This window comes from Monopterus albus, unplaced genomic scaffold (assembly GCF_001952655.1).
Source record: "Monopterus albus unplaced genomic scaffold, M_albus_1.0 scaffold52.1, whole genome shotgun sequence".
NCBI lineage: Eukaryota > Metazoa > Chordata > Actinopteri > Synbranchiformes > Synbranchidae > Monopterus > Monopterus albus.
Genome location: NW_018127932.1, coordinates 1,472,227 through 1,497,393, shown reverse-complemented (window position 1 = coordinate 1,497,393; position 25,167 = coordinate 1,472,227). Strand labels below are relative to the sequence as shown.

At 41.6% G+C, this 25,167-nt stretch overlaps 1 protein-coding gene across 1 annotated transcript in view; it reads right to left on the bottom strand.

The window, feature by feature from the left end:
- Window positions 1-541: 541 nt before the first annotated feature.
- The window catches only part of tet1 (tet methylcytosine dioxygenase 1), a 40,297-nt gene continuing 15,671 nt past the window's right edge, over window positions 542-25,167 (bottom strand). The window contains 11 exon segments of the mRNA XM_020601542.1: window positions 542-3,130; window positions 3,133-3,639; window positions 3,758-3,902; window positions 4,054-4,230; window positions 4,374-4,511; window positions 4,799-4,888; window positions 5,249-5,399; window positions 5,491-5,699; window positions 6,059-6,152; window positions 7,091-7,181; window positions 9,025-11,215. Of these exon segments, the coding sequence (XP_020457198.1) occupies window positions 2,631-3,130; window positions 3,133-3,639; window positions 3,758-3,902; window positions 4,054-4,230; window positions 4,374-4,511; window positions 4,799-4,888; window positions 5,249-5,399; window positions 5,491-5,699; window positions 6,059-6,152; window positions 7,091-7,181; window positions 9,025-11,215 (4,293 nt within the window). The 3' untranslated portion in view covers window positions 542-2,630.

Sequence of the window (25,167 nt, the reverse complement as noted above, 5' to 3'; positions counted from 1 at the left end):
GTTTAACTAATTTCTACTACTAATATAAAAATCTAATAATTCTATCTCATTTATTGTTTAATCATAATTAAGATGCAGGTTTTCTTTAGCTCTGACAAAATTCCCGATGTGTTTAGTTACTCATCTTACTGAGTCAGTAGCAAATTATTTTCTTTCATCCTCAATGTCATTTGAGAAAAAAAGTACATTTCCCCTGCAGAGAAATTGTACAAAAACAAGTAGTGATTCATTCCTTGTCACTGAGGACAAATAATACAATTCGCTAGCAGTGAGTCATATAGTAGGCTAGAGTGGGAAACTCAGAAAAAGTTCTGTTTGGCTTGTTGAAAAAGATCAGCCTACTTCACATTTCAAAACATCATGATGCAAACTGTCGCTGAATAAATGCTTTAAAAAGCCCTCATATATACTGTAGCTAACTAAACTAGATTAACTAAATTGTTTTATCTCGATCACACACATATTCTACAAATACATGTGTACAAATATCCACACAAGTCTAAAAAACAAATCATGACAGAGGTAATCATGATCAGGTTCAAAATATAAATATGACTTTATTTCACAAACCCCAAAGAGATCAGCCATCCATAAAAGGAATTGTAAATTTACTCTCTTCTCAAGTCTAAACTGGATATACTTTCAGTAAAGTACAGTATTTCAGTTTCAAAATAAGCAAGATCATCCATTAAACACCATCAACAGTACAGTAAAAACAATATGGTTCACATATATATTTACACAGTTTCTACTAATAAAAGTATTTTTTTCAGGTTTCTGAATGCTGGTGCTAGTTGTTAGTTCCTTGCTGATACAAAGACTTTCAATGTGGACTGAGAATGTCCCCACATATTAAATCAAAAGAAACATTTACAACTTTAACCTTGTCATGTGGTGTGGAAACATTTTTTTCTAAATCAAATGGATTTAAAACAGTTTACATTCACTTCATTTTGTGTGTATGCTGTGATTTTTGTGAATTGTTGGAGAGGGGGGTTATCTGTGGAAGGCAAGGTCTCTACATGGACATCTGCAGAATAAATAGCTTTTTTTTTATTGATAATTGAAAAACATAGTGATCAATTGCAGGGTATCAATGCACCTTAGTCTGTTATGAGCTAGTACTCTTCCAGAGTAATGATACCTTTGTATTAAATCATATACCAAATCAGTGTGTGCTGAGTTTCAAAAAAAGCACCATGCCATCACCGTTCAGTATATAACCAGATTAAGTCAATGCAAGTACCATGACATCTTGTCCTATTAGCACCAAAAAGAAGCTGACATACTGTATGTTAAAGACCAATATTTTTCTCACAGGAAACATTATACCACCAGTGTTAGTGTGAATATCAGTGAAAAGTCTTTATTGGTTGTGCTGAAATTTCATTGATGAGTTCTTATAATGAAGAGCTTCTGTTTCATGGGTAAAAAAAGACAATCATGATTCACCAGGAGTTGACACCAACTCCATGATTCAGACCCTGTAAAAATGCTGTCTGTAAACAAAGTCATCACAAGGGTCAAGCACCCAAAATCAACTTAGGCAACTGTCTGGGAGGGACCTGATATTTGAGTGCCTTTCGAACAAAAGCAGAGATAACCAAAAGAAAAATAGTTTGATTATTCACCATTGGTGAGCACAGTTTTGTATGGACAAACCTGGCAATATTCTGTTATTCTGTTGACATATCTGACACTTTGTGTTACTGTAAAATAAAATATAAACACGCCTCACTCATTAGCACCATTACAATGTACAGTAAATTTTTGAAATCGTATAATCACACTTGTGCCCTAAAGATTTTGAATTCCTTTTCCAGAAGGTGAACATAACTTAAGTGCAATGATGATAAGCACTTAGTTGGGACTACTTTCAAGTTAAATTTAGACAAATAAAAAAGTGCTTCTTAATATGCCATACATATTTGTGAATAAAAGACAAATCATCCAGACCTAGAGAAAATCAACAAACCAAAGAAGTACATTTCTTTCATGAACTGCCTGCAGATCTCAGAGGCAGCAGAAGGAAAAGCACAATGCTACATGTAACAATCTGTAGTAATTATATGCACAATATTAGTCATCTTCTAAATTATGTGATGTAATGAGTTGGCTCAACAAAGGTTACAGTGAGAATGGCACCAATGTCAAAACCAATAAGACTCATCTTATGAAAGGAGAACTATTGGCTGAAATAAAGAGCATAGTCCTAAAATACAATAGAAATTCTGAGTGTCAACACATAATGCAGTTTATAATAGAAATCTTGTAGCAAACAGGCTTACAACAGGAATTAAATAGAAATTGTTATGACCAGAATAAATAATCACATCCTTTTTGTTCTTAATCATGTATATAAAACCAGTTTAAAAATGTCTTTAAAATGCATCAAAGCACCATCTCTTTACAATAACAAAAACTCACAGTTAAAAAGCCAACAAACTTTGGTCTTCCTCATCATTTTGAAGGCAGAGACGAAGAAGGACAAAGTGAACAAACAGATATTAGAAAAGAACAATGAAAATGATGTAAAAATGAGAGTAGCAGTTTGAAGTTGGCTGAGGTAAGGCAGAAGCACAGGATGTTGGTGTTTTTTTCTGTATGTGTTTGTGTGTAAAACATGGTGACTATGTCCAGCGATTGTAGGGACCCGTCACATGTGTAAGAGCATAAGGGGACATGGTGATTACGCCATCCCTCGGGAGAGTCCATGCTTGACGTGTGGGGACATTCATGATCCTCCTTCTCTTCTCTGCCTCCTCTCCCAACTCCTCCTGTAGCTCCCCACCTTCAGCTCCGTTCCTGTTCTTCCCCAGGCTGTCTGCCATCTTTAATCTCTCAGCCTCCTCCTCCTTGTCCCGTTCCCGCTTGGCCATTTTGGCGTCCCACATAGCCATCCCGTGGCCTGGCTCATTTAGAGACTTGTGCTGGTAGAAGACCAGGGAGATGCGGGTAGGGTGGCTGCGGTTTGGTTTGAGGATAGGGGTGGTGGCGTGGAGCTCCCGCCGTGCACACTCTATCAGGATGGAGCCATGTGACGGTGCCACGGCGACTCCACCTATATTGTGGTCTAAGAAGTTGTGCTCACTATCTGACCACACCTCTTCCTTCACTTTCTCTAGACCGCAGGGAGACCATGACCCCTGACCTCTTCCATAACATCTCCTGCGGCCCTGTGGAGTCCATTGAGCCTGCTGAAGAGGCCCTCAGAGGTAGGTCTGGGGGAGAAGGAGGGGGGAAGAGGAGCACTTCCACTGGCAGAAGGTCTGTGCAGAGAAGAGCAGTGCACCTCGTTGGGCTCAGTTTTAAAAGTACAGGGGTAGTCACTAAGGGCATTATGTGGAGGTATACGTTCTGACTGAACACTCTGATCACCAGATGCTGGAGAATAACCATTTATGCTGTCATTCATTGTCTTATAATTGAGAGCTGAGCCATTCTGTCCAACCTTAAGGCCAGACGGGCCATGACGGTTGGGGGAGATGATCACCGTCTGTGGGGCCACCCCTTCACCTGGAGTAGGGTAGCTGCTGGTGCTCTGGCTGTAAGTGTTGGGCTGATTCCTCTCTGGTAGGTACTTACCAACACTAGCAGATCTGGGTGGTAGTCTGTGTGAGCTGTAGCAGCCCTGCGGCTCTGTTTTGGATGTGGAAAATACATGTATTCTAAAGTGCTGATGTGGTAATTAAATAAACATTTATGTATATAGTATAACAACAATATAACAACATAACCAGAGTTTTGGATTTATTACCTTTATTGGGGGTTTCTCTTTTCACTTTCCCAGGAGTGAGAGGAGTCAGCCCAAGCTTCTTCCCCAGTCTCTCTGCTTGAGCCTTCAGACGAGCTTCTTGCCTTATCTTACGGGCTGATTTCACTGGCTCAGCCAGTAGACGCACCTGGTAAATACAAAAACAAAAAATCAATAATGCAAAGCATGGTACATAGTTAGCATTTTGTTTTGCATTTTTGCAAGGACTCAAATCACTGATATTGCAGCAAGAAAGAAAAGAAAAACAGCCTAAAAAAGCTGCTTTTCTGTTCACTTACTTCTCTGGGAAAGGAAGACAAAACCTGCAGAGCACCACTTTGGATTTTGGCCCACTGGCCTTCAACCTGACCAAACTCATCCCTGTCAGAGATCTTATAAAGTGGCAGAACGTGGAGCTGCTCATCTTCTGGTACATTACGCACTGCACGGTTATCTTCCTTTGTTAGAGTACAAACCTAAAAAGGGACACAGAAAAAGCAAATATCTAATCAACAATTCAAGAGATTGATCCAAAACTAGAAAAAAAAGACCCTTAAAATAGGTGGGGAGACACGACATTGAAGTAGATTGCATGGTGTCACGCTCCTCGCCTGCTTACCACAGTGCTGCCGTTATTCATGTTGTGAGTGTCCTTGTGAGCATGAGCACAGAAATCCACACAGGCTGTGACCCCAGAAAATGGGCGTCCTTCCATCCTGCCTAGCCGACAGTCACCCCCTGCCTCTTCATGTTCCACCTATGAGAGGGGAAAGGACACAGCATGAGAAGAGTTTGATTTGTGGTGAACATGTTAAAAGATTCAATGTGATTTGTTTCTGTGACATGAATTCTTTATTCTAAACTCCAGATTGTGGGTGTGCACGAATTAACATGAGTCAGAGGAATGCAGAAATCGGGTGCATAAACTGTGAGGAGGTCACTGGAGCAATCTGGAGCAAGTAATTTGAGTACAGAGTGGAACTTAAAATCAGTGCTATTTACACTAAGCTGAGAGGGCTAGAGATTATTAGAAATATGTCCCACCTGGTTTTGGAAGGCATCAGGAGCCAATCTTTTGTAAAGTGGTGCCAGTTCATTGGCAAGACCCTGAAGGTTGTTCTCTATCTTCTTCTCCTAAAGGTGACAGACAAAATAAAGAGTTTAGGAACAAACAGCTGATTTTAAAATGTCCTTTGTTTAAACTGCTCAGCCTATAGCTTCTGATTGTCATACCCAACATAAGCCACTAGGAGGCAAATATTTATCAAAACTGATCAACTAAGTATGCCTCAGCTACAAATAAAATGCAAAGATGCCAAAGAACTTGTCTGATGCAAATACAGTAAGAGCTGTATCCACATATAATAACAAAAAGCTAACATGTAGAATATGCACAAAAATCCTCTCAATCAATATAACACCAGGAGAAACAAATAGGAGAGATTTTAATATATGAGCTCCTCCTGGATTTTTAGATGCCCACCACTGCCTCACCTCCTCTCGGTAGTCTCCATGCAGGCGAAACTTGCGGGGCACTTTGCTGCGGGCAAACTTACATCCATTGAAGTACATACTCCAAGAACAGCCAAAGGAAAACGAAGCTCCACAGGTATCTGGGTCCAGACCCTGGCACGCACATGTACGACTTTGGAGATGGAGAGGAGGCAAGAACACAAATGAGCAAACAAAATTGGGAAGGAGTAGTGTCACTGCAAAACAAAGAAAGAGGCATTCACTCTTCGTTGAAGGCACAGCGACGGCTGGTGGGGGAGCCATATTTAAAGAGGGTCTCTGTGAGTTCCTGGTAGAGGCAGTCCGCCACTGGCTGAGGAATTCCCTCCCATGCCAGAATTAGGATCACCAACACGGCGGTGTCACAGTAGTGCCCTGCCCTCTGGCGGACCAAACACAGCAACTTTTCCTGTTCACTGCCGCGCCGGATCACCTGTCAGATGATTGTGCACACATGCACACAGAAAAGAAGCAGGTTATAACAGATGAATAACAACACTAACACTAATGAATATAGCAAAAAAATCTCACATGGTTATGGATCCCTACAGATGGACAAGTTTGAAGTAAGCTGGTCATGTTCAGGGACAAAGTTGGAAACGATTATATTTACGTTATGGCCACTTGTTTGGGGGCAGGTAAGTGGTTTAGAGTTATGATAATAATCTGGGGGTGACTGCCATATGTGGCCCTAAACACACTATGGTGGGATCAACAAGAATGTCTTAATATACAGCTGACATACTGAGAACATTTAAGACACTAACATGAACGCAAACACCAGCCACATACCCATTTAGCTATTGGACATCCCTGGGAGCTCTTTCCTTCCTTCCCAGTGTAAACAACAACTTCCACCCTTACTGCATTTCCTTTGGCACCATATCTGTGACATATACACAACACACATTAGATAAGCCAAACATTTGTCACAAACAACATATATTAGACAACATTACATTGCTACACATGGAGTACATGATGGCAAGTGACAATGCATAAATCCCTCAGTCCCCTTATTTAGCATTTATAATGAGTATATACTGTAAACACTTAATACAAGCAGACATAACTCCAGTCTCACACATACTCTAGGTCTGATTCGTGTATAAATAGATAATGAATGACAATATAGTAAACAGCTGTAATATTATAAATAATATAAAATATGTCTTCATAGGAAAAGTTATAACTGATGACAAACACTGCACATTTAAAAATGTCTTTACAGCTGATTATCACTTGATTATAATGTGTCATACAATTTATTAAGTGTTTATATACTACTTATAAATGCTTAGCTTGAAAAATAGCAACAAATCTAACATTTGTTCCCATACCTACAATCAATAAAATACACAAAATTGGTTAATATAACTCAATGCAGAGCACATTAGTTCACACAGTTAAGTAAAAAAATAAAATACTCATATTACAATGATTAAAAATACATTTGTAATTTAAAAACCCATCAGCTGCAGAAGTGAACATTTTTGGTTACGAGTGGCTGTCAGCTGGACTGTGATGGAGCTCAAGTTGCTTTAAATGAGCTGTTATCTTGTTTTACGGGCCCCTCTTCTCCACTCTAGGGGTTTCCTGTTTCAACATGCCATAAGTGTTGTGTGTACACATGTGTGTAGCTGAGACAGAGCATGCACATGTTACTCTAGCTTTAGCAATGCTTCCTCTTAATGACAGACTCTCTGGTTGTGACCCCGCCCTGCCCCATTCCACCAAGCCTGTGCATGGCTAAGGCTCTCATCATGTTTGTAGTAAATACACCCACATACACACGTGTTAACAGAGCGGTGGTAGTCACTCTACCTGTTCTCCATCAATTCCCTCACTGCACCAACACTAGGTCCTGCCCCCAGATGAGTATAGTAAGGGCCTTCCTCCTTCTCAATGATTTGGTCTGTGGAAAAAAAAATCAAGATCTATTGGAAATCATAGCCATTTTAATGAGTGTCTTTTAAATAGCACACTGGCCTTGGTGTTTCAGAGAAGAGTTTCATAACCAGAGGCAGGCCGTCTGGTGTGATGCTGGTATATTTTTGAGTAAAACACTGACACCATGTCACCCAGATATTCTCAAAAAGGGAGTCAGATTAATCATACAGTTGAAGTCAGAGGTTTAGATAGACCTTAGCCAGATATATTCAGTTTTTCACAACTCCTGACATTTAATCCTATAAACACTCCCTGTCTTAGGTCCGTTAGGATCACTACTTTATTTTAACAATGTGAAATGTCAGAATAATAGTAGAGAAAATGATTTGTTTCAGCTTCCCTTTCTTTCATCACATTCCCAATGAGTCAGAAGTTTACATACACTTGGTTAGTATTTGGTAGCGTTGCCTTTCAGTTGTATAACTTGGCTCAAATGTTTCAGGATGCCTTCCAGCAGCTTCTTACAGTAAGCTGCTGGAACTTTAGCCCATTCCTTCTGACAGAACCAGTGGAAGTGAGTCAGGTTTGTAGGCCTCCTTGTTTGCACATGCTTTTTCAGTTCTGCCCACAAATTTTCTATTGGATTGAAGTCAGAGCTTTGTGACATCCGCTCCAATACCCTGACTTTGTTGTCCTTAAGCCATTTTGCTACAGCTTTGGAAGTCTGCTTGGGGACATTGCTCATTTGGAAGACCCATTTGTGACCAGCCTTTTACTTCCTGGTTCATTTTTTGTTTCATCAGACCAGAGGACATTTCTCCATAAAGTAAGATCTTTGTCCCCATGTGCAGCGGCAAACTGTAAACTGCTTTATTTATAGCGGTCTTGGAGCAGTGGCTTCTTCTGTGCCAAGCAGCCTTTCAGGTTATGTCGATATAGGACTCGTTTTACTGTGGATATAGATAATTTGGCACCTGTTTCCTCCAGTGTCTTCACAAGCTCCTTTGCTGCTGTTCTGGGATTGATTTGTACTTTTTGGACCAAAGTATGTTCGCCTCTAGGAGAAGGAACACGAACTTCTGACCCACTGGGATTGTGATATAGTGAACTATAAAAGAAATAATCTATCTGTAAACAACTGTTGGAAAAATTACTGGTGTCATGCATAAAGTGCATGTCCTAACCGACTTGTCAAAATGAGAGTTTGTTAACATGACATCTGTGGAGGGGTTAAAAAAAATCTGTTTTAATGACTTCAGCCCGAGTGTATGTGCACTTCTGACTTCAACTGTAAACGTGATACACACAGTAAATGTAGCAGGATCTCAGTTCTGGGGCTGCCACTTTGGAAATGTGTATTTAACCCTCCTGTTATGTTGCGGGACAAATTGACCCACGAACATAACTGCTGAGCAGGCATCACCTGAGAAATGAACATAACAGGAGGGTTCCCTCCTGGTATGTTCATTTCTTCATAAATGTTTGTCTCATTTAAAGCAGTTATGTTCGTGGGTCAATTTGACCCGCAACATAACAGGAGGGTTAAAGACCTAATGCATCATAATAAGTCAACAACACTCCACAAAGCAACCAAAGCCACCTCCAAATATGGCAGAGAACTGCAGCTTTCCTTTGCTTGAACTGGCCCTTGAATAAGCACACAACTATTGTGTGTGCGTGTGTTTGCATTAGGGGGAGAGAGAGAAGCAGAAAACAATGGTCAATTTGATGTCGAGGAACTGCAGTGTTACTCAAAAAGAAGCATTCAAAACAGATTAAGTCACAAAGTGGAATACATCCAATGTGATACCAATGCAGATTCTACAGCCTTGTCTTCTTCTGAAAAATATTAGATAGCACCAACTCACCCATGCATTGGCAGGATGGAAGATCAGCCAGTTTTTTGGAAGGTGTATTGAGCAAATTCTTGGTAGGAGTATCCAGAAAACTTATAGGAGACTCCAGAAAACTGTTGATGTTTTTCTTGGATGGAGTTGACTCTGCAGAGTGATCCAGATCCCCGTCAGTAGCTGTGGACAGGACAGTGACAGGTCCTGACCTCTCCAGCTTGTAGTAGCCCTGCTGGCTTGGGGGAGGGGATTGCCGAGCCCCTGAGAAGCCATTAGCCAGACTATAGTTCCCAGTGGTGTGGCTGAGGAAAACGGTATTGGTAGAACTGGTGTTAGGATCAGCACCGTGCTGCAGCCCACCACAGGGCTGCACTACCTGAGATAACAAATGACTTTCACGCCCCTGTGCTGCAGTATGACCATTGCATGGGTTGTGTTGGTGGAGTGGACCATTAGAAAGAGACCACAGCTGGGTTTCTTGGCCACGAGTGTGGTTGATCCTTGTGAGAGTGCTATAGCTCTGAGCATTATGTATGTTACTGTGATGGATGAGCTGCCTCTTTTCCTCCAGAGCCTCAGTCAAGTATCTCTTCAGGTCGATTTGAGCCTGAGGCAAAAACAAGTTCCTCTTGTGCTGAAGACCTGATTTCTCCTGTGGGAGAATTTTCTGGCCTCTGTTCCTGTGGGGCGTCTCTCCATTTGGCAAGCGTTTTGACAGTGGGGTTCTGCGGTTGGTCCTAGGCTTGGAGGGAGTAGCTTTTGTTTTTTTCATAAGGGCCTTTTTCTGACTGGTGGGAAGCTGGGAGTTGTAGTTGTATATGATGGCTGACACAGGCATTCCTTTTGGAGGGTTGTTCTCTGACTGCTGGTTGTGTCGGGACTGGATGATGAAGGCCAGGTCTGCCAGCTGAGCTGCCACTTCCTCCTCATCTTTGTTTCTCCTTATTTTACCAATAATCCTGTTTCTGTCCTCCCCAAACGACTGCTCATGATCTTTACTAGACCTCATATCACTGACATGAGAACTAATGTTCTGCTCTGTCCTCCTGCAAGGTGCTTTATCACTGTCTGAGCTGGCCTCTAAAAGGTCCTGGAGAGACATCTTTGTGTTAGAGCTTGACCCCAGGGAGCACTGGATGACATTGCCTTGTCTGGCCACAGGAGGGCGTATAACTGATGTCTGGTGTAGTGGTGAGCTGATGACTGAGACTTTGTTATAGTAGATGGCTGGTGTGGGTTTGGCTTCTTGCAGGGTTGTATTTGTACTGGAGGTTGAAAATGGGGCAGTGGTAGAAATGGGATGTTCACACCTTCTTTCAGCTTTAATTGGCCCTGGGGTGCTTTGAGGTATAGCTGCCAGCTGAGTCAAGGCCTCAATAGCGATAGCCTGATCAAAACTAAGATTTCTGCTCTCTGCCAAAGACTGCACGCTTGGCTGCAAGACATTTGGGTGATTTTCACTTTTAATAAGATGGGGAGGCCTTTGCAGGCTAACAGGAGTGCTCTTCTGACACAAGTCATACTTTAGGTCTTCTGGCTCTTTTTTGACAAAGTGCAAATCTGGTGGCTCTGTTTTGATGGAGCGAAGGATGGATGAACGTGAGCTGAAAAGTTTCTCCTCCAGTCCCTTCCTCTCTGTTACGGAAAGGCACACCACAGCTGCCAGCGTGGACAACGGGTCTTCACAGACCTCATCTTCACCACTCAGCTGGGTGGTGGCTTGTTCAGTGATCCATACCCACGGCTCCTCCAGTTTGATCTTCTTAAGTGGAACTGACAGGTCATCTGGAGGAGTCCTGGGTCCATTTTCAGAGCATACTTTAGGGATTGCAGCTATTATAGTCCTTTGAGGCTCTGATGCCATCATAGGCCTAATATATGCAGACTTTAGATCAAAGTGTGACCCACTGGTCATATTAGCACCTTTAGCTTTTGTCAGGTTCTCAGTAGAACCATTCTGAAAAGTCAAAGAAGAGCATACGTGTTGGTGAAGTGCAAAGCTGGTCAACTCGAGCCCGGGCTCTCTTTTAATAAGTGCCGGCCGTCTGACTTCGTCTGAGGCCAGGTTGTGGGTGAGCGAGTGGTTGATGGGGGGAGATTTGGTTTGAGGTATGTGGCCTTCCTCCCCCTCATCCTCCTCTGCTGCCATGTGGGTATCATCCATCTGTGACTTGCCTTTGCCATTTACCGACCCACTTTCTGGAACCACCTGAGACAAACAAACAGAGAGAGAGAGGGAGAGAGAGAGAGAGAGAGCGAGGAAGACAAGAAGAGAGATGACTCAACAAGTTCTGGCAGTGTACAGTGATTCAGCTTGTTCTAAACAGTCACAGCACACAGCACAACAGATTGCCTCCCTGCATGGCATGAGCATCTGCTGCGGTCACTATCAAGGCTGTGGAAAATATTATGGCCTGTGAAAACAAAGAATCTGCTTACCATAAATATTGCCAAAGCCAAGCTCTAAAGAGATTTAATAAAAAGTTAAACTGCTAGTTCACAGTTGAGGCTTCGATCAGTACCATATTTTGGCCTAAGCTGTGAAGTATTGAGAGCCACAGACCTACAGGCAGCCAGCAGGCAAACAGTTAGAGTCAAACACAGTTCAAGACTGTGTCACTACCAGTGGGTCACCCTGCATATACATGTTGCACTTGTATTGGGTTTGTAGGTGTGTCCCTGTACGTGCATGCATAGGTATGCAAGCACATAATAGCTGCACCTGCCACCATGTTTGCCCGTGTGCATTTCTAAGTGAGTGATTAACCTTATCTAAACACCGTGCAGCTACAGCACTGTTTGACTTTTCAGCTAAGACAAATTCTGACTGCCAGCAGAGCTATGACCATCCAAAGCTCCACAGTACTGACATATTGACTGCCCCCAAATACTGCTGAATACACACTGTCACAAACTATTTTAAGTGTATACCATCACAGCCCTAACTCCACAAGCAGGAACTAATTTGATCTGGGCAGCAACAAAAGTTAAGGAGGTTTTAATTAAGGCTTTGAGGATGAGGGTTTTTTTTCCTACTGCAATGTGAAAAATATTGTAGCTTTCATGTTAACTTAGAAACTAAAAGAGCATTAAGGCAAACCTTTCTATCACAAAAGCAAAATAGCTCATGTACAATATACAGCATATGCAGTGCAAATGAATATGCAAAAGCCTTCTTTATTTTCCATCATCTTGAATGAATATTATGATGCTCATTGATGATGAATGAAGTCACATCAAGCTGCTTCTTATTTTAGGATTTAACCCCACATCACAATCACAGCAAAACCTTCAGCAGTGGAAGACAGATTATAAATGTTGCAGTGTGAAAAATATGAAAATCATGTGCCAAGACTCAGGTGACAAAAGGATCTTAAACTAATTTCCACAAGCTTGAGGATCTGCGTGCATTACTGCAAGTTGTGTGTCTGTGACTGGCATTTTTCCTCTAATGAGCTAGTGTACAGTAACTGCAGGGGATCAGGAGGTATGTTCTTTATCATTGATTAAATGGCACCCATTAGACTTAATCACTGCCACTGTTCCAATGCACGTTACAGCAGGAGATGTGCACTCTGTCAGATCAAATGTAAGCAGCAACACTACTTCAACAAAAACTGGACTCCTATGAACCCACATGAGTTTATCAGTTACATGTGCGCTTTGTTTTCTGTCTCCCATCAGACATGAACTAGGTTACACTAACAGACTATTTCTATATTATTTTTTACAGTACCTAAGACGCTGCTGTGTGAATTTGATTGCATTTAATGTTTGATACCCAATGTGGTGGGACAGGGAGAGCAAAAGGCAATGTGTTGAAGTAAAGAGAATCAAGTGAGTAACTGTAAAGACAATTAACGCCAGTGTCTTTGGAAAGCAATTATGTTTGCTTTTGAAAATGTATAAAACATGCTGTTATAGATAGAAATACTCGTTCCTAGATGATATAGGACTGGAACTGGTGAACCCGGTGCTCAGCCCCATATGTGAATGAAAATGTTTCTCATAGTTAACTCAACTGTTGTTAAGCTGAAAATATTTTCACATCTTATTTATGTTGCTGGCCAGTCATCCACAAAAATGTAAAGCACACTGCCAAAAGCTGTTTATTCAAACAATAAAGAAGTGTAGGGAGGATGTTTCATGTAAGTTGTTCGTGGGAGCATAAATAAAATGTTGAGATCAGACATAAATAATAAGAAATCATGATTTATCATCAAGTCTTTTCAGTGATGATCTGAGATCTCTCTCTGATCACCTCTGCTTTCTCTCCAGTATACAACACTCTCCATGATTGACAGGACTATGCCTTACTAGAAACATACTACTGATGCAACAGATAGCTGGAGCAACAGTAAAGCCGCTGACGCAACAGGGTGAGATACCCACTCCTACAACATGTGGAAACGGGCTACCACAATGTTCAAATGAGAAAGTGAGACCTGAGGGAAAAAATGGGGAAAGTGGGGATAAAGCAGCGCTGGCTGCAGTCCAGCACTGCACCAGACACATGCATTGCGACCCACTGCGCGTGAGTATGCATGTGCCTGATCGTGCATCCATTTGTGCAACCAAGTGTTCATGATCCCAAACATCAAAGTACTTGTACATTTAGCCTTGTGATAACAAAATGCCTAATGCAGGATATGAATGCAGAGTCATGGGCTCTCATTTAGCCACTGGGTCTCTGGTGAGAGCTGGGTCTGTTGTGTTAGGGCTGTGTCTTTGTGTTGTGCACGGTAATGTGCTGTTTCAAATGCAAACACAGTTTTCTTCTTTTCCCTTAGACAAATACATATCCAACTGCCACGGCTGTTATGGACTTCAATATCAATGAAACATATGGAAGAAACAGTAGCTGAGGGTGAGTGCTTTACGCACAAACACGTTTAGAGACCTACCCTAGCAACAGAAGTGTGACCACCACTTGAATCCTAACAACCCTCTCTCAAGGGATGAGTCTCAGAGGAGGCTTGAAGTAGTGTGTAGCCATTCTTAACTCAACAAAAACACAATCACATACACAGTATATGTAAACATGTTCACATACATGGAAACACGTGAACTGAAGTTCTCTAACAGAAAAGACAGAAATTCATGAGAAACTTTTAGCTGTGTACCTCTTGTTCACTTTGTGGCTTTGCAGAAATCATACATCATAAGAATCTCCACCTGACAACACTCTTACAATGAAGCACCCAGAAAGCATGCTTCCTTCCTGGCTGAGAATGTAAGCACTGTTTTATGTGTGTTTCTCTCAACACATGAGAATTTCCTTCAATCAATGAGAGCGCGTTTCCTGTCTGCGCTGAGCTCAATGTTGTGTTCTCAACACACAAAATACACTACATAAAAGCAATAACAGTGACAAAGAAGGACTTATAAATGTGAATTATAACGAATTAAACATTAATCAACTATAAAATTATACAGATCCAAGCAGCATCAGTAACAGAAGGACCTGTTCTAAAAACTGAGTAATAATAATATCATTAGTACTGAATCCACAGTAGTGAAGCCTGTCAAATTACAAGTTACAACCCAAGGCAACAAGCACTCCACTTCTCTTCTAAGTACTCAGAAAACAGCAGGTGCAGAAATATGGCTGTCCAAAACACTGCAAAGAAAGAAAAGGGGAAGCAAAGGTACTCGTCATACAATACAAATGGCGAAAAAAAGATGGGGAAAGCAACGAGGAAAAAGGAGTCTGTGTTACTGTGGAAACTGACCTCTTCCTTGCTGACTTTGTTGTCACATCATTTAAACCCACCTGGAAAAGACAAACCAAACATTCACACACAGAAGCAGAGATCCTCAGTGATTCAGTAGGAACAATGACAAAGTGCTCCAATCAGCTAAGCCCAGGGTGGCACAGAGAGGTACTACAGTGGGCAACCTACTGATAAGCTCCAGTGTAGCTGACCCTTCTGCAGTCAGACAAAAGGAACTCTGGCTTCCTTTACCTTGTCTGTCTTCGGAGGAAGTCCCTCCAATATAGACAGCATATCCCTAAAAGGTGCTGGTGGCCATCTTGCTTTGCCTTCCTTCAGTCTTAAAAGAAAACGTTGGCTACAGTATCCGTGCGCAGGGCGAGCTCCTGGGTGTCATGACTAGGGCGACTGTGAGCTGCAGTAGCAAAGTGCTGCTACAGCAGACGCACACACAGTCGCCGCACACACACAGACGTTTAGACACACACACATATGGGATGCCTTTTGCAGACAGAGCCTCATCAGCCAATAGCGTGAGGACCTCAGCAGCTTGTAAATTATCTTCCATGCCTAGACTCTCCTAAACAAAGGATCCCCTATGTGGGCTTTTTACTCCAGCCCTACGCACATGGATTGGAGGCAAGCTGTGGAATGGATACTGCACACATGCTGGATCTGGAACAGAGGAAAACAACTCCATAACCACAGAGATATTAATGCCTAAAGCAGCTCACCGAGACTCCTTTTGGGCTCTGGATGATTTTCACTATTCTTTTTGCACCACACTGAAACTTACTGTAATAGTCCATTAACTAATTAGTCACTAGTCAGAATATATATAAAATATAATCTACAACAAATACTAATTGACTAAAAGTCTCATATTAAGTAAGAACACCAACCATTTGCTACTCCCAACCTATTACCTGCTTCTTTTTGCTTTCATAAAGCAACATAAACTGCATATCTATGGGCTTTATACTGTTGGCTAGATAAAACACACAATTTGAAGACTTCAGTTGGTGCATTGTGAAAGTTTAAGTTATTCTTTTGTATTTTATAACCACTTACAGACAAAACAGTTCATCAATTAATAAAAAAATGCATCACTTTTGTTGATAATGGAAATAAGCTCTAATCATAATTGTTAATTAAGGGAAGTATTTTACTCATGGGTATAAGTTAAGCAAAAGCTAACATCACATGACATGGCCAGTTTGCAGATGTTAGTCTCTATGTCTCTCTTGCACTGAATTTGCTCCCCCCAGGGTTTTAAGGCACATGATTTACAATATTATAAGAAAGTGGTGCAGCTTGTCCTCCCCAGACACAGTAAGCATCTTATATCAAACAGTGTCATCTGTACAGCAGCATTATTTTCTGCAGCACCACAACATGATCTCCCAGGAAAGAGGATGTTTACAGCTTCCATACTCTCCTTTTTCCCTGTGTCAACAACTCTTCCTTTTTGCTTTCATCCACTCCCAAATCCCTTTTCTCTTTCAAAATAATACCATGAGAAAAGGCTGTGGTTTGAGAAAAAACAGGGATGCAGAAATCAAAAACAAAGAGAGAAAAATGTTAATGGAGAATAAAATGCCAGACTCTCCCTTTAAAAGCAACCATGTGGCCGAGACACTGGGGTCATACCAGGACACAGAAACATGATGGCAGCCTGAGCCAGTGGCTTTCAGTAACACACTAGTCACCAACCTCAGCTGTGTGTTTGACTGTGGAAACAGAGTAAGTGTAGCTTAATCCAGACACAGTTAGGAAAACTATATCAGCATAGTGTCCAGCAAGCACTATAAACATATACACTTTCACACAATATTAAGATTGAACTACAATGTTTCCCATCGTTGCACAGCTGCTTTATTTATCACACTACTGATTCCAGCAGAGTCAGTCAGTTAGATGCTTCTAACTTATCATCGTCAAACTCCTGTATGATGCGGCTTCATGCACGTGTAGTTTCAATTTGAAAACTAGTGTAATGGAACAATGTTGAACAGTGAATGTCATTAATGCAATTGTTTTTCTTTCATTATTTAGACTGACTTTGCAGAATAGATAGCATTTTAAGATATAATAACCTTTGGTAAGTGTAAGCAGGAGGGTGACGATTTAGTGGGAATGTGCAGTTTGCATAAAAATCAAAAAATATTCAACCTAAGTCATTTTCCTGTGCAGTTTGCTCATACATTGCAAAATAAACAGATTCTTACTAAACACTTGAAATATACACAAGACATGTATGTGGTGTGCTGCAACAAACTTCACCCCCACAAAATAATTTTCTGTCAGCAACCCCAGTCAACAGTTACTCTCAGTTGTTTAATCATCATATGGATTAGTGCCCACAGATTTAGAATTTATACCACCTGTCCATGTGGACATAACTCTTCAATGTGTATGAACACCTGCAAAATCAACATGTATGCACACAAGGGGATTTCACTGACATCTGTTTCTGCCAAGCTATGCATTATCCAGTATTTCACTGCTATAACTTAAAAATAATCTCCTGACTAATTCATGGATTCACTGAATCTACCTTGCACGAGGACACATTTTATGATGGCAACTGGCTTGTCCCAGTGTCAACACTTGTCAAACTGGGGAAAGCCGATCTGGATGAGATATTTTCTGATTCACTGTGGCAGTTAGGGCTGAGCTTTGCTCCAAAAAAGTATTGTCACAGGTAGTCTGACAGGTTTGATAATTATGGCAGACAACAAACTAGACTGTCAAGCAGGATACACCAGCCTAAACAATAAAACAAGTCTGGGTAAGATGCATACCTACCAACTGCTATCGTGTCAAGTATCAACAAACAAAATAAAGTATTAACAGACATGTATGGATGATGTCTTTACAGTTACTGTGCCTAATATAACAGTGTGGACTTTATGCGAAATTACTAAACTATCACTATATTAAAACATGCATTGCATAGCACATGTCTATCTTAAAAATATAGTGCATCAGCTGTACAGTGCATCTCTGCCTTCAAACCATTCCACCTCTTGCAGCCATTCCATTCCTTCATCAAAAGATACTCTACATACACTAACAATATTCTACTACACCCTTAATTTTCCAACTCTTTAAATGTCCCATATGTTTTTTCCCTTTGACGAGCTGCCCAGCGCTCATTAGGAAGAAGTCGTCCGGACATTAATCATCCTACAATGCATGAGCATACAAGCAGGGTATAGAAAGTCATTCTGCACCGCAGCTGTAAACTAACACATCTGCAGGCTGACCCACTGGAGACAGGTCCGATGATGGAGCTATGCCAAACGCTACTGTTGCCAACAGCTGTCATTGCTGCCATTACTGCCAGAACTAATGTAAACTTGTCTCTGATTTGCATGGAAAAGCTTCAGCTCTTTGAGGAAAGCCAGTGGTCTGAGGGAGTTCCTCCTCTTCTTTCCTCTTTATTCAAGTTGTGATTTCTACTTCTCATGTGAAAAGGTAGTGTGGATCCTGCAAGTGCCTGATGAGGAAAGAGTAGGTTGTACTATCCAGGACAGTGATGTGTGTGTGTGTGTGTGTGTGTGTGTGTGGGTGTGCTGAAAGTGCCGAAATGACTCTTAACAGCCCTGGTAAAATGGGAAAACATGACTGTGTGCTTGGACCAGTCCTCGAGCCGCACATCCATGCACAGCCTCATACAAAATCACACACCCTCTTTGCACAGGTCAAATCCCCAAAGACCAACACACACAAACTACAAATAATCAGTACTAATCTATATGCAAACAACTACATTAGTGTTTATATCCTGTAAAGCCAAGCTGAGGCCACATGAAAGATGATTGAACCTTGAAACCATAAAGCCTGTGCTACCTGAAAGGGGGGCAGCCATATGGCTCAGACTCAGCAGACCCCAGAGGCTCCTCATATACTCACTTTTCCAAAAGAACATTTGTGGACTCAAGACTTTAACTAAATGTCTAACAAACTGCATTCTGCACTCTTCTCAACGCTCCCTGTTTCCCCAACAAACACATACACACATCAATACAATACATGTTTATATCTTTCACTCTTCCTGTATTCCATTCAAAATTTCATTTCACACACAAAAACACAGTGTGTTTTGTAGCATATTACATTCTCACGTTTGGAAGGAAATGTGCACCATTCAACACCACACCCTAAACCCACAAGGATGACAGTTGCTGGTCAGCATGAAGGAACGGCAAACACTCCAAGGCTCACACCTCCAGCCAATCCAGGAAAGGAGGGACAAGCATTAAGCCTGTATGCACTGACAAGATATCCTTTTTAATCTTGTTTGGTCAGTAAATATCTGTGCAAACTATAGAAGTATTAACTCTTAGCTTAGCACTGCAGTGTTGAATTCTGGAGTTCGTGAGGATAAATTTGGAAATAAATGTTTCACCTTTAGAAGGGAAGAGAGGTGAGTGGGTTCATTCAGTTTATATGCACACACACACTGACCTAAATACACACAAACACAGTGCAGGCAGAGCAGCACGGGGGCCCCAGATCCACTCAGAAAATACAGGAAAAGGCTTACTTAAGTGTGCTAGTGCAACATGCTGAGTAAGCATGTTGGCCATGTGACTGCACATGTGTATGCACGTGCATGTGCACACCCGCACGCACACAAGTATAAATACATGTCTGCAGACAGATGCATGAAAACTCCAGTGGTGGATTAAAGATTGACTGCACATACTGTATGGCAACAGACAGAGCTGAGAGGATAATAAACGGTGAGCAAAGAAAATAACCAACAAGACAATAGAATTCCAATTCATTACAACTCAGTGAATAGCACAGACGTTCTTCAGATATAAAAACAGGATGAAAAAGGAAGAAGAGAGTTTTTATCCTTATTAGGAGTATATGCCATATTAACATAAGGCAGGTCAGAGTTATGCATGAATAAGCACTGGGTTCTGCAGAAGAAGGCCATTGTGTGCCCTTGCTAGGATTTGAGTGGCATTTCTTTTAGGGGGCAACGTGAGGATTTCTTTTCATTCAGAGAAACCAAGTGGCACGACTTCAAAGCTTATCCAGGGACTTAGAGCCCCCACAACAGTCAGGACACAGTAAAAACGCAGAGATGCTTAGAACGAAAAGGGGCTCAGGAGAGAAGCACTAATGGAATCGAAGTCTAACTTTACAAATAAGTTGCTGAATTATATACCCTTTGTAGAGACCAAAACACACACAGTACCATGTGTCTATATGACTCTTTGTATTGTTGCTATTGAAAAACAGAACTACAACTGACTGACAGCTGAAGTGTATCAAAGCAAGCAGACAGCATCTGAGTGGCGTCCGACGTCACTAAATCACTGTCTCTGGCTGGATGTAAGCTTCCAGCCATACATTTGCTCTGATGCATAATGGGTTCAAATGACTGAGCCCCTAATCAAATAAAACAGACACTTCCCTCATCCACAAACCATTTTTCTGGGCCAGTACCCAAACCCTGCCGCCATTAGAGATAACTACCTGACAGGGTAATCTTATATTTAATTGGCTTGGACCAGGTTAAAGGAAAACACAAAGTAGTTCATTTAATAGAATATGCATCTGTGCCAAAGAGGAGAGAAGCTAAAACACAACGCACTCTGCTTGGTCATGAAGAAGTGACTCAGTTAAAATGTTGGCAGAGATTTTGACATTTCACGAATCTTCCTTGATAGCTCAGCCCCCTTCTGTCCCACACACTTACATAATGATGAGGAAAAAGTGTGGATGTCCTGTAGCTCATCGCCACAGTGCCCACATGCATATGTGGGGGAACCTGTACTCATTTAAAAGGACATGGTGTTTCTTTCAATGACAAGCAGATTACAGAGTGACCTGCCAAATTCTGTCATGACTTAGAACCATACCTCTCTCATTGCATGTTTTAGCATATTTAACAAAATCATGCACAGATCACATAACTGCTGATGATCATGTTAATCTAAGAGCAGCAACTTATTTTCAACATTTATAAGTGTTGCTTAATTAACTCAACTGGCCACAAGTTATCTTACTGAGTGGTTTATTTTATAAACATAATGCAGGTAACTTTACCTTGCTTAAGGTGTTCCTCTCTTAAAGCGCTAGTGTGCTGCTGATCCACTACGAGCAGGGCAACCTGCACAGCTTAGCCTAATTACCTGGATGTAGGTTACTGAGTTCAAAGCCTTAAACCCATAGCAGTATATGCCCACTGTTTATCTCCGCTAATCCTCGTAACAACCCAGAGACTACGCCATCAGACAACTGCAGCAGGTTAAAGGTCAGCGCCAGACAATAAGGTCACCATGGCAACCATCTATAGGCCTATACTATGAGAAGGGCACAAGGAGTTCAGACCTGAAAGGAATGTTTGCTGCAATCGCTCTCACTTTACATTTGAGAACAACGAGGGTGTTTTGCTGCATGATGGTCTGAACTACAGACTATAAGAGATCTTAATGCAAACACACATATGGCCATATGGCATGAACACTCCCATTTTGACACAAACATACAGGTAGCCAGTCAATCACATACAGACAGATGTACACAGCTTTGAATATCTTCTATGGGCAAATCCCAGTTCCCTTATTTAATCATTCCTCACTCCTCTTCAACCCTGAAGTTGTTCTGGTCTGCCGTCTTGAAGGATGTCCCAAAGCTCTTAATCATGTGCTGAGGAGCGAGAAGGTTGCTTAGAGGAGACATGAGCAAGGATACACCAGAACATCCTTCACAGGAACCCTTTATGGACCAACACAGCCCTTTATCAGAAAATCAGTTGGTGATTGGATCCTTCAGATGAAGGATCAGAGGAAAGAGCATCTCATGTCTCTCAAAAAGTGCTTCCTTATTCCCTCTGTCCTTATATCTTTTCCTTACACCCTATGTGGGAGGGACTAAGAAGCAAGGAAACGACAAGTGAGGGAAAAGTTGGCCCACATAAGATACTTGGGATGTATCCAGAGAAACATGGATGCAAATAAAGGAATTGGGATTTACCCTATGCTGCCAAAGCAAACAGTCACTGCTGGGTGCTGCAAATTGCCTGTCCTCCCTACCATGCTGCTGTCAGAGGAATCAACAAGTGCTTTCCTGATGTACATGTTATCTCAGCTGGGTTACTCCTCTGGCAAATGCACTGAAGCAGAAAAAGGAGTGGAAGAAGTGTGGGAGATAAATTAGTTTGCAGGAGGAGCTTGGCTGAGCTGGATAGCTGACTGGAGGCTTGCAGACATTTTGTAGAAAGTATAGTGACCACATGCAGCTGCATTGTACTGAGTTGAATGCTTTCTTTACTATGTAATTATGGCACACCTCAAACTCACCAGGTGCATGGCTTTAATACATACAAAGACAAATGGAGACAGCAGCGCTCAACAATAATGGTTAACAATACTACCTGTGAATGTCTGTCTAACATAAGTCACATATATTATAAACTATATAACTTGCTTTAAACAAAATGGAAAGTGCAAAAATATTGTTAGTGCCAAAATAGTTACATACTTTTAAGTTTTACCTTTAAGTTGAAGTACAATCCCTCAGTGAATGCAGACAACTGGACACAGTTTACAAGTAAATGACGAAAAGTAAAAATAAAAGTGTTTTTAGAAGTCTGCATATGTGTTTTGTTTCACAGCTACAGTTTAACTACTGCACAAATTGTACTGCATTCCAAATTTATGGACTTCATTATATATTTAAGAGTGTGTATGATTTAGGATATCCAGTGAGCTTCCAGCACTGACTGAAGGACAACTCTTATGCAAACGGTCACTTCCCCTTTCTTATAATACTGATGATACTTCTGTGTTTTAATGTGTTTGTCTGTATTATTTTCCTGAGATGTGAATATTAATAACCTTATTTATGACTGTTGACATGATTCTTACTTTGCCAGTGCCACAAAAGTGACTCAGCTATGCAGCCTACAGCTCTAAACATGTCAGGACGACTTCAGTCAAATCCACTTTACAATACAGGACCTTCTGCACTCTCTGAAATATAAGATTTTGTTTCTGGTGAGTATGTGCAAGTGTGTATGTGTGTGTGTTCAGAGCCAGGTCTCAGCTTTGTCCTCACTGCTGAATACGAGGCGAGGCCACAGGGGGACCATCAGACCTGAGTGAAAACAGACATTTTTAAAAGGAACACTCCAGTCTCACACACAATCCAGTTTCTGTATTTTGTCATCATACACATAACCCCACAGTCTGTGTTGTGTTTTGTATTTTTGCAAGTATGTTATGAATATAATGTTTAATGACAGAATAAAACCAAACCAAATCACAGCCACACTCACTCATTATGGTAAAACTAGGAACAGAATCCACAAGCCACTACATGAACGTCTCTTTGGCCTCTGCCCTTTTTTTCCCCACAGTCCTGTGGGAGTGAAAACAGTCATTGGAAGGGTGTGTGAGCTTGATCAGCAAGACTGGCCAGTAAGTAGGCTAACCTATTACTCACACTACAAGTTTACACAAAGTACAGCAACATGCTCTCACAATGTGAATTCTCTCAAGTTATATATTTAAATACAAGCGGTAACCTGGCTCTACTTGTTTTGCATGTAGAACTAAGTGAAGGATGAAGCTGAGGGCACAAAAATCAAACAAAAAGCTGTGCAGCCATGTAGGCTATTGTGATGTCAGTTAAGAGAAATGGGGAAACAACAGGCTGTTTCTTAAACTAGAGTCGATCTGCACTTCTGTTATTTTACCGTCAGTCTCACACTGTCTGCTGTCCACAGCATGCATGCGCCACACCAACACATTATACTAATTGGAGCCACATGCACACATACCAACTCACATTTCAGGATAGTCCATGTTTATATTTACAAATCTGTGCCTGATTTTTCCCTCCACAAAAGTCTTCACTACTAATACTACAGATGCTATACGATTAGCCTTGTTCTGCTAGTGTCACTACTATCACTACAAGTGCTCTGCCAGTGCATGCACATACATTGCCACATGGATCCTCACTCACAGCTGTGCATACACAAATACCTCACCCCAGCTACATGGACACCACCAAGCATATGTTTATGCAGGTCTAGTAGCCAGCTGCTGTAAGGAACTCACATTCCCGCCTACCAACGTGATTGAGTAGTTAGCTCACTACAGAAGTATGTATAGATAAAGGTAAGGTAAATAGCTGGCTCTTTAGCTGCAAAATGTTCTATTCTGTTCACGAACTAGTCTGGGACTGTTTCTGCCTGCCATTTGGAGATGAGTAGGTAGTGTACATGCATTTTCTCTGAAAACAGCTGCTTGCTGTGGCCAAAAATGATTCTACAGAGTATATAACAGTAACTGAGCAGGCCAGGCAGCCAACACTGAGCTAAATCTCACAATAACACCTGTGGAAACTGTAGATTCATTCACTACAAATGACCCCTTTCACACTGGCACATTGTTTTCAAATTGTTATTCATAGAAAAATATTGTTTATAGCTGCTTTAAAAATGCACTGAGAAAAAAATCCTCTTTAAACCAATATTCTAGGTGTTCATTGCCCTGCTGGCTTGTCTCCTTAATTATGCATTCACAATGCCATTGTGTGCCAGAGTGTAAAACTATCCCACTCAACTTGGTTTAATCAGACACCAGTACCCATCTACACACAAGCATACACAGTTACCAGGAGTGAAATAGTTTATTCTCTTGCTTGTACAAGGGATGGCACGCACACACACACAAACACACACACACGTACATATACATATATACATATATATATATATATAGATATGCTGTTCTGCATAGGCCTGAACCCCCTCAGCCAGATCATCACCAAGAGCAGTTACAGATACCGACTATGGAATGGAGCAACCATCAGCCACCTCCTCTACATGGATGACATCAAGCTGTATGCCAGGAGTGAACGAGACATTGCCTCACTGATCCACACCACTAGGATCTACAGCCAGGACATCGGAATGTCATTCGGACTAGATTAAGTGTGGTCAAATGGTAACAAGGACAGGGAAGGTAGTCAGAACTGAGGGGATTTACTACCAGAAGGCAACACAGCGGATGTTGAGGACAGCTACAAGTACCTTGGGATCCCGCAGGCAAATGGGAACCACGAAGAGGCAAGGAAAGGAAAGCAGCAACCACCAAGTGCCTGCAGAGAGTAAGGCAAGTCCTGAGAAGTCAGCTGAATGGAAAGAACAAAGTCCGGGCAATTAACACCTATGTCCTGCTGGCCATCAGGTACCCTGCTGGCATAATAACCTGGCCAAAGGAGATAAAGGCCTTACAATGCACGGCGGGTTTCAGCATCCTGCGACTGTACACTAAGGCCGAGGATTAGTGAGCGTCAGAGCCACTATCCAGGATGAAACAACAAAGATCCATGAATACATCAGGAAGATGGCCCCGAGTGATGACGTGCTTAGTGAATACCTCAGGCAGCAGAAACCAGAGGAACAAGG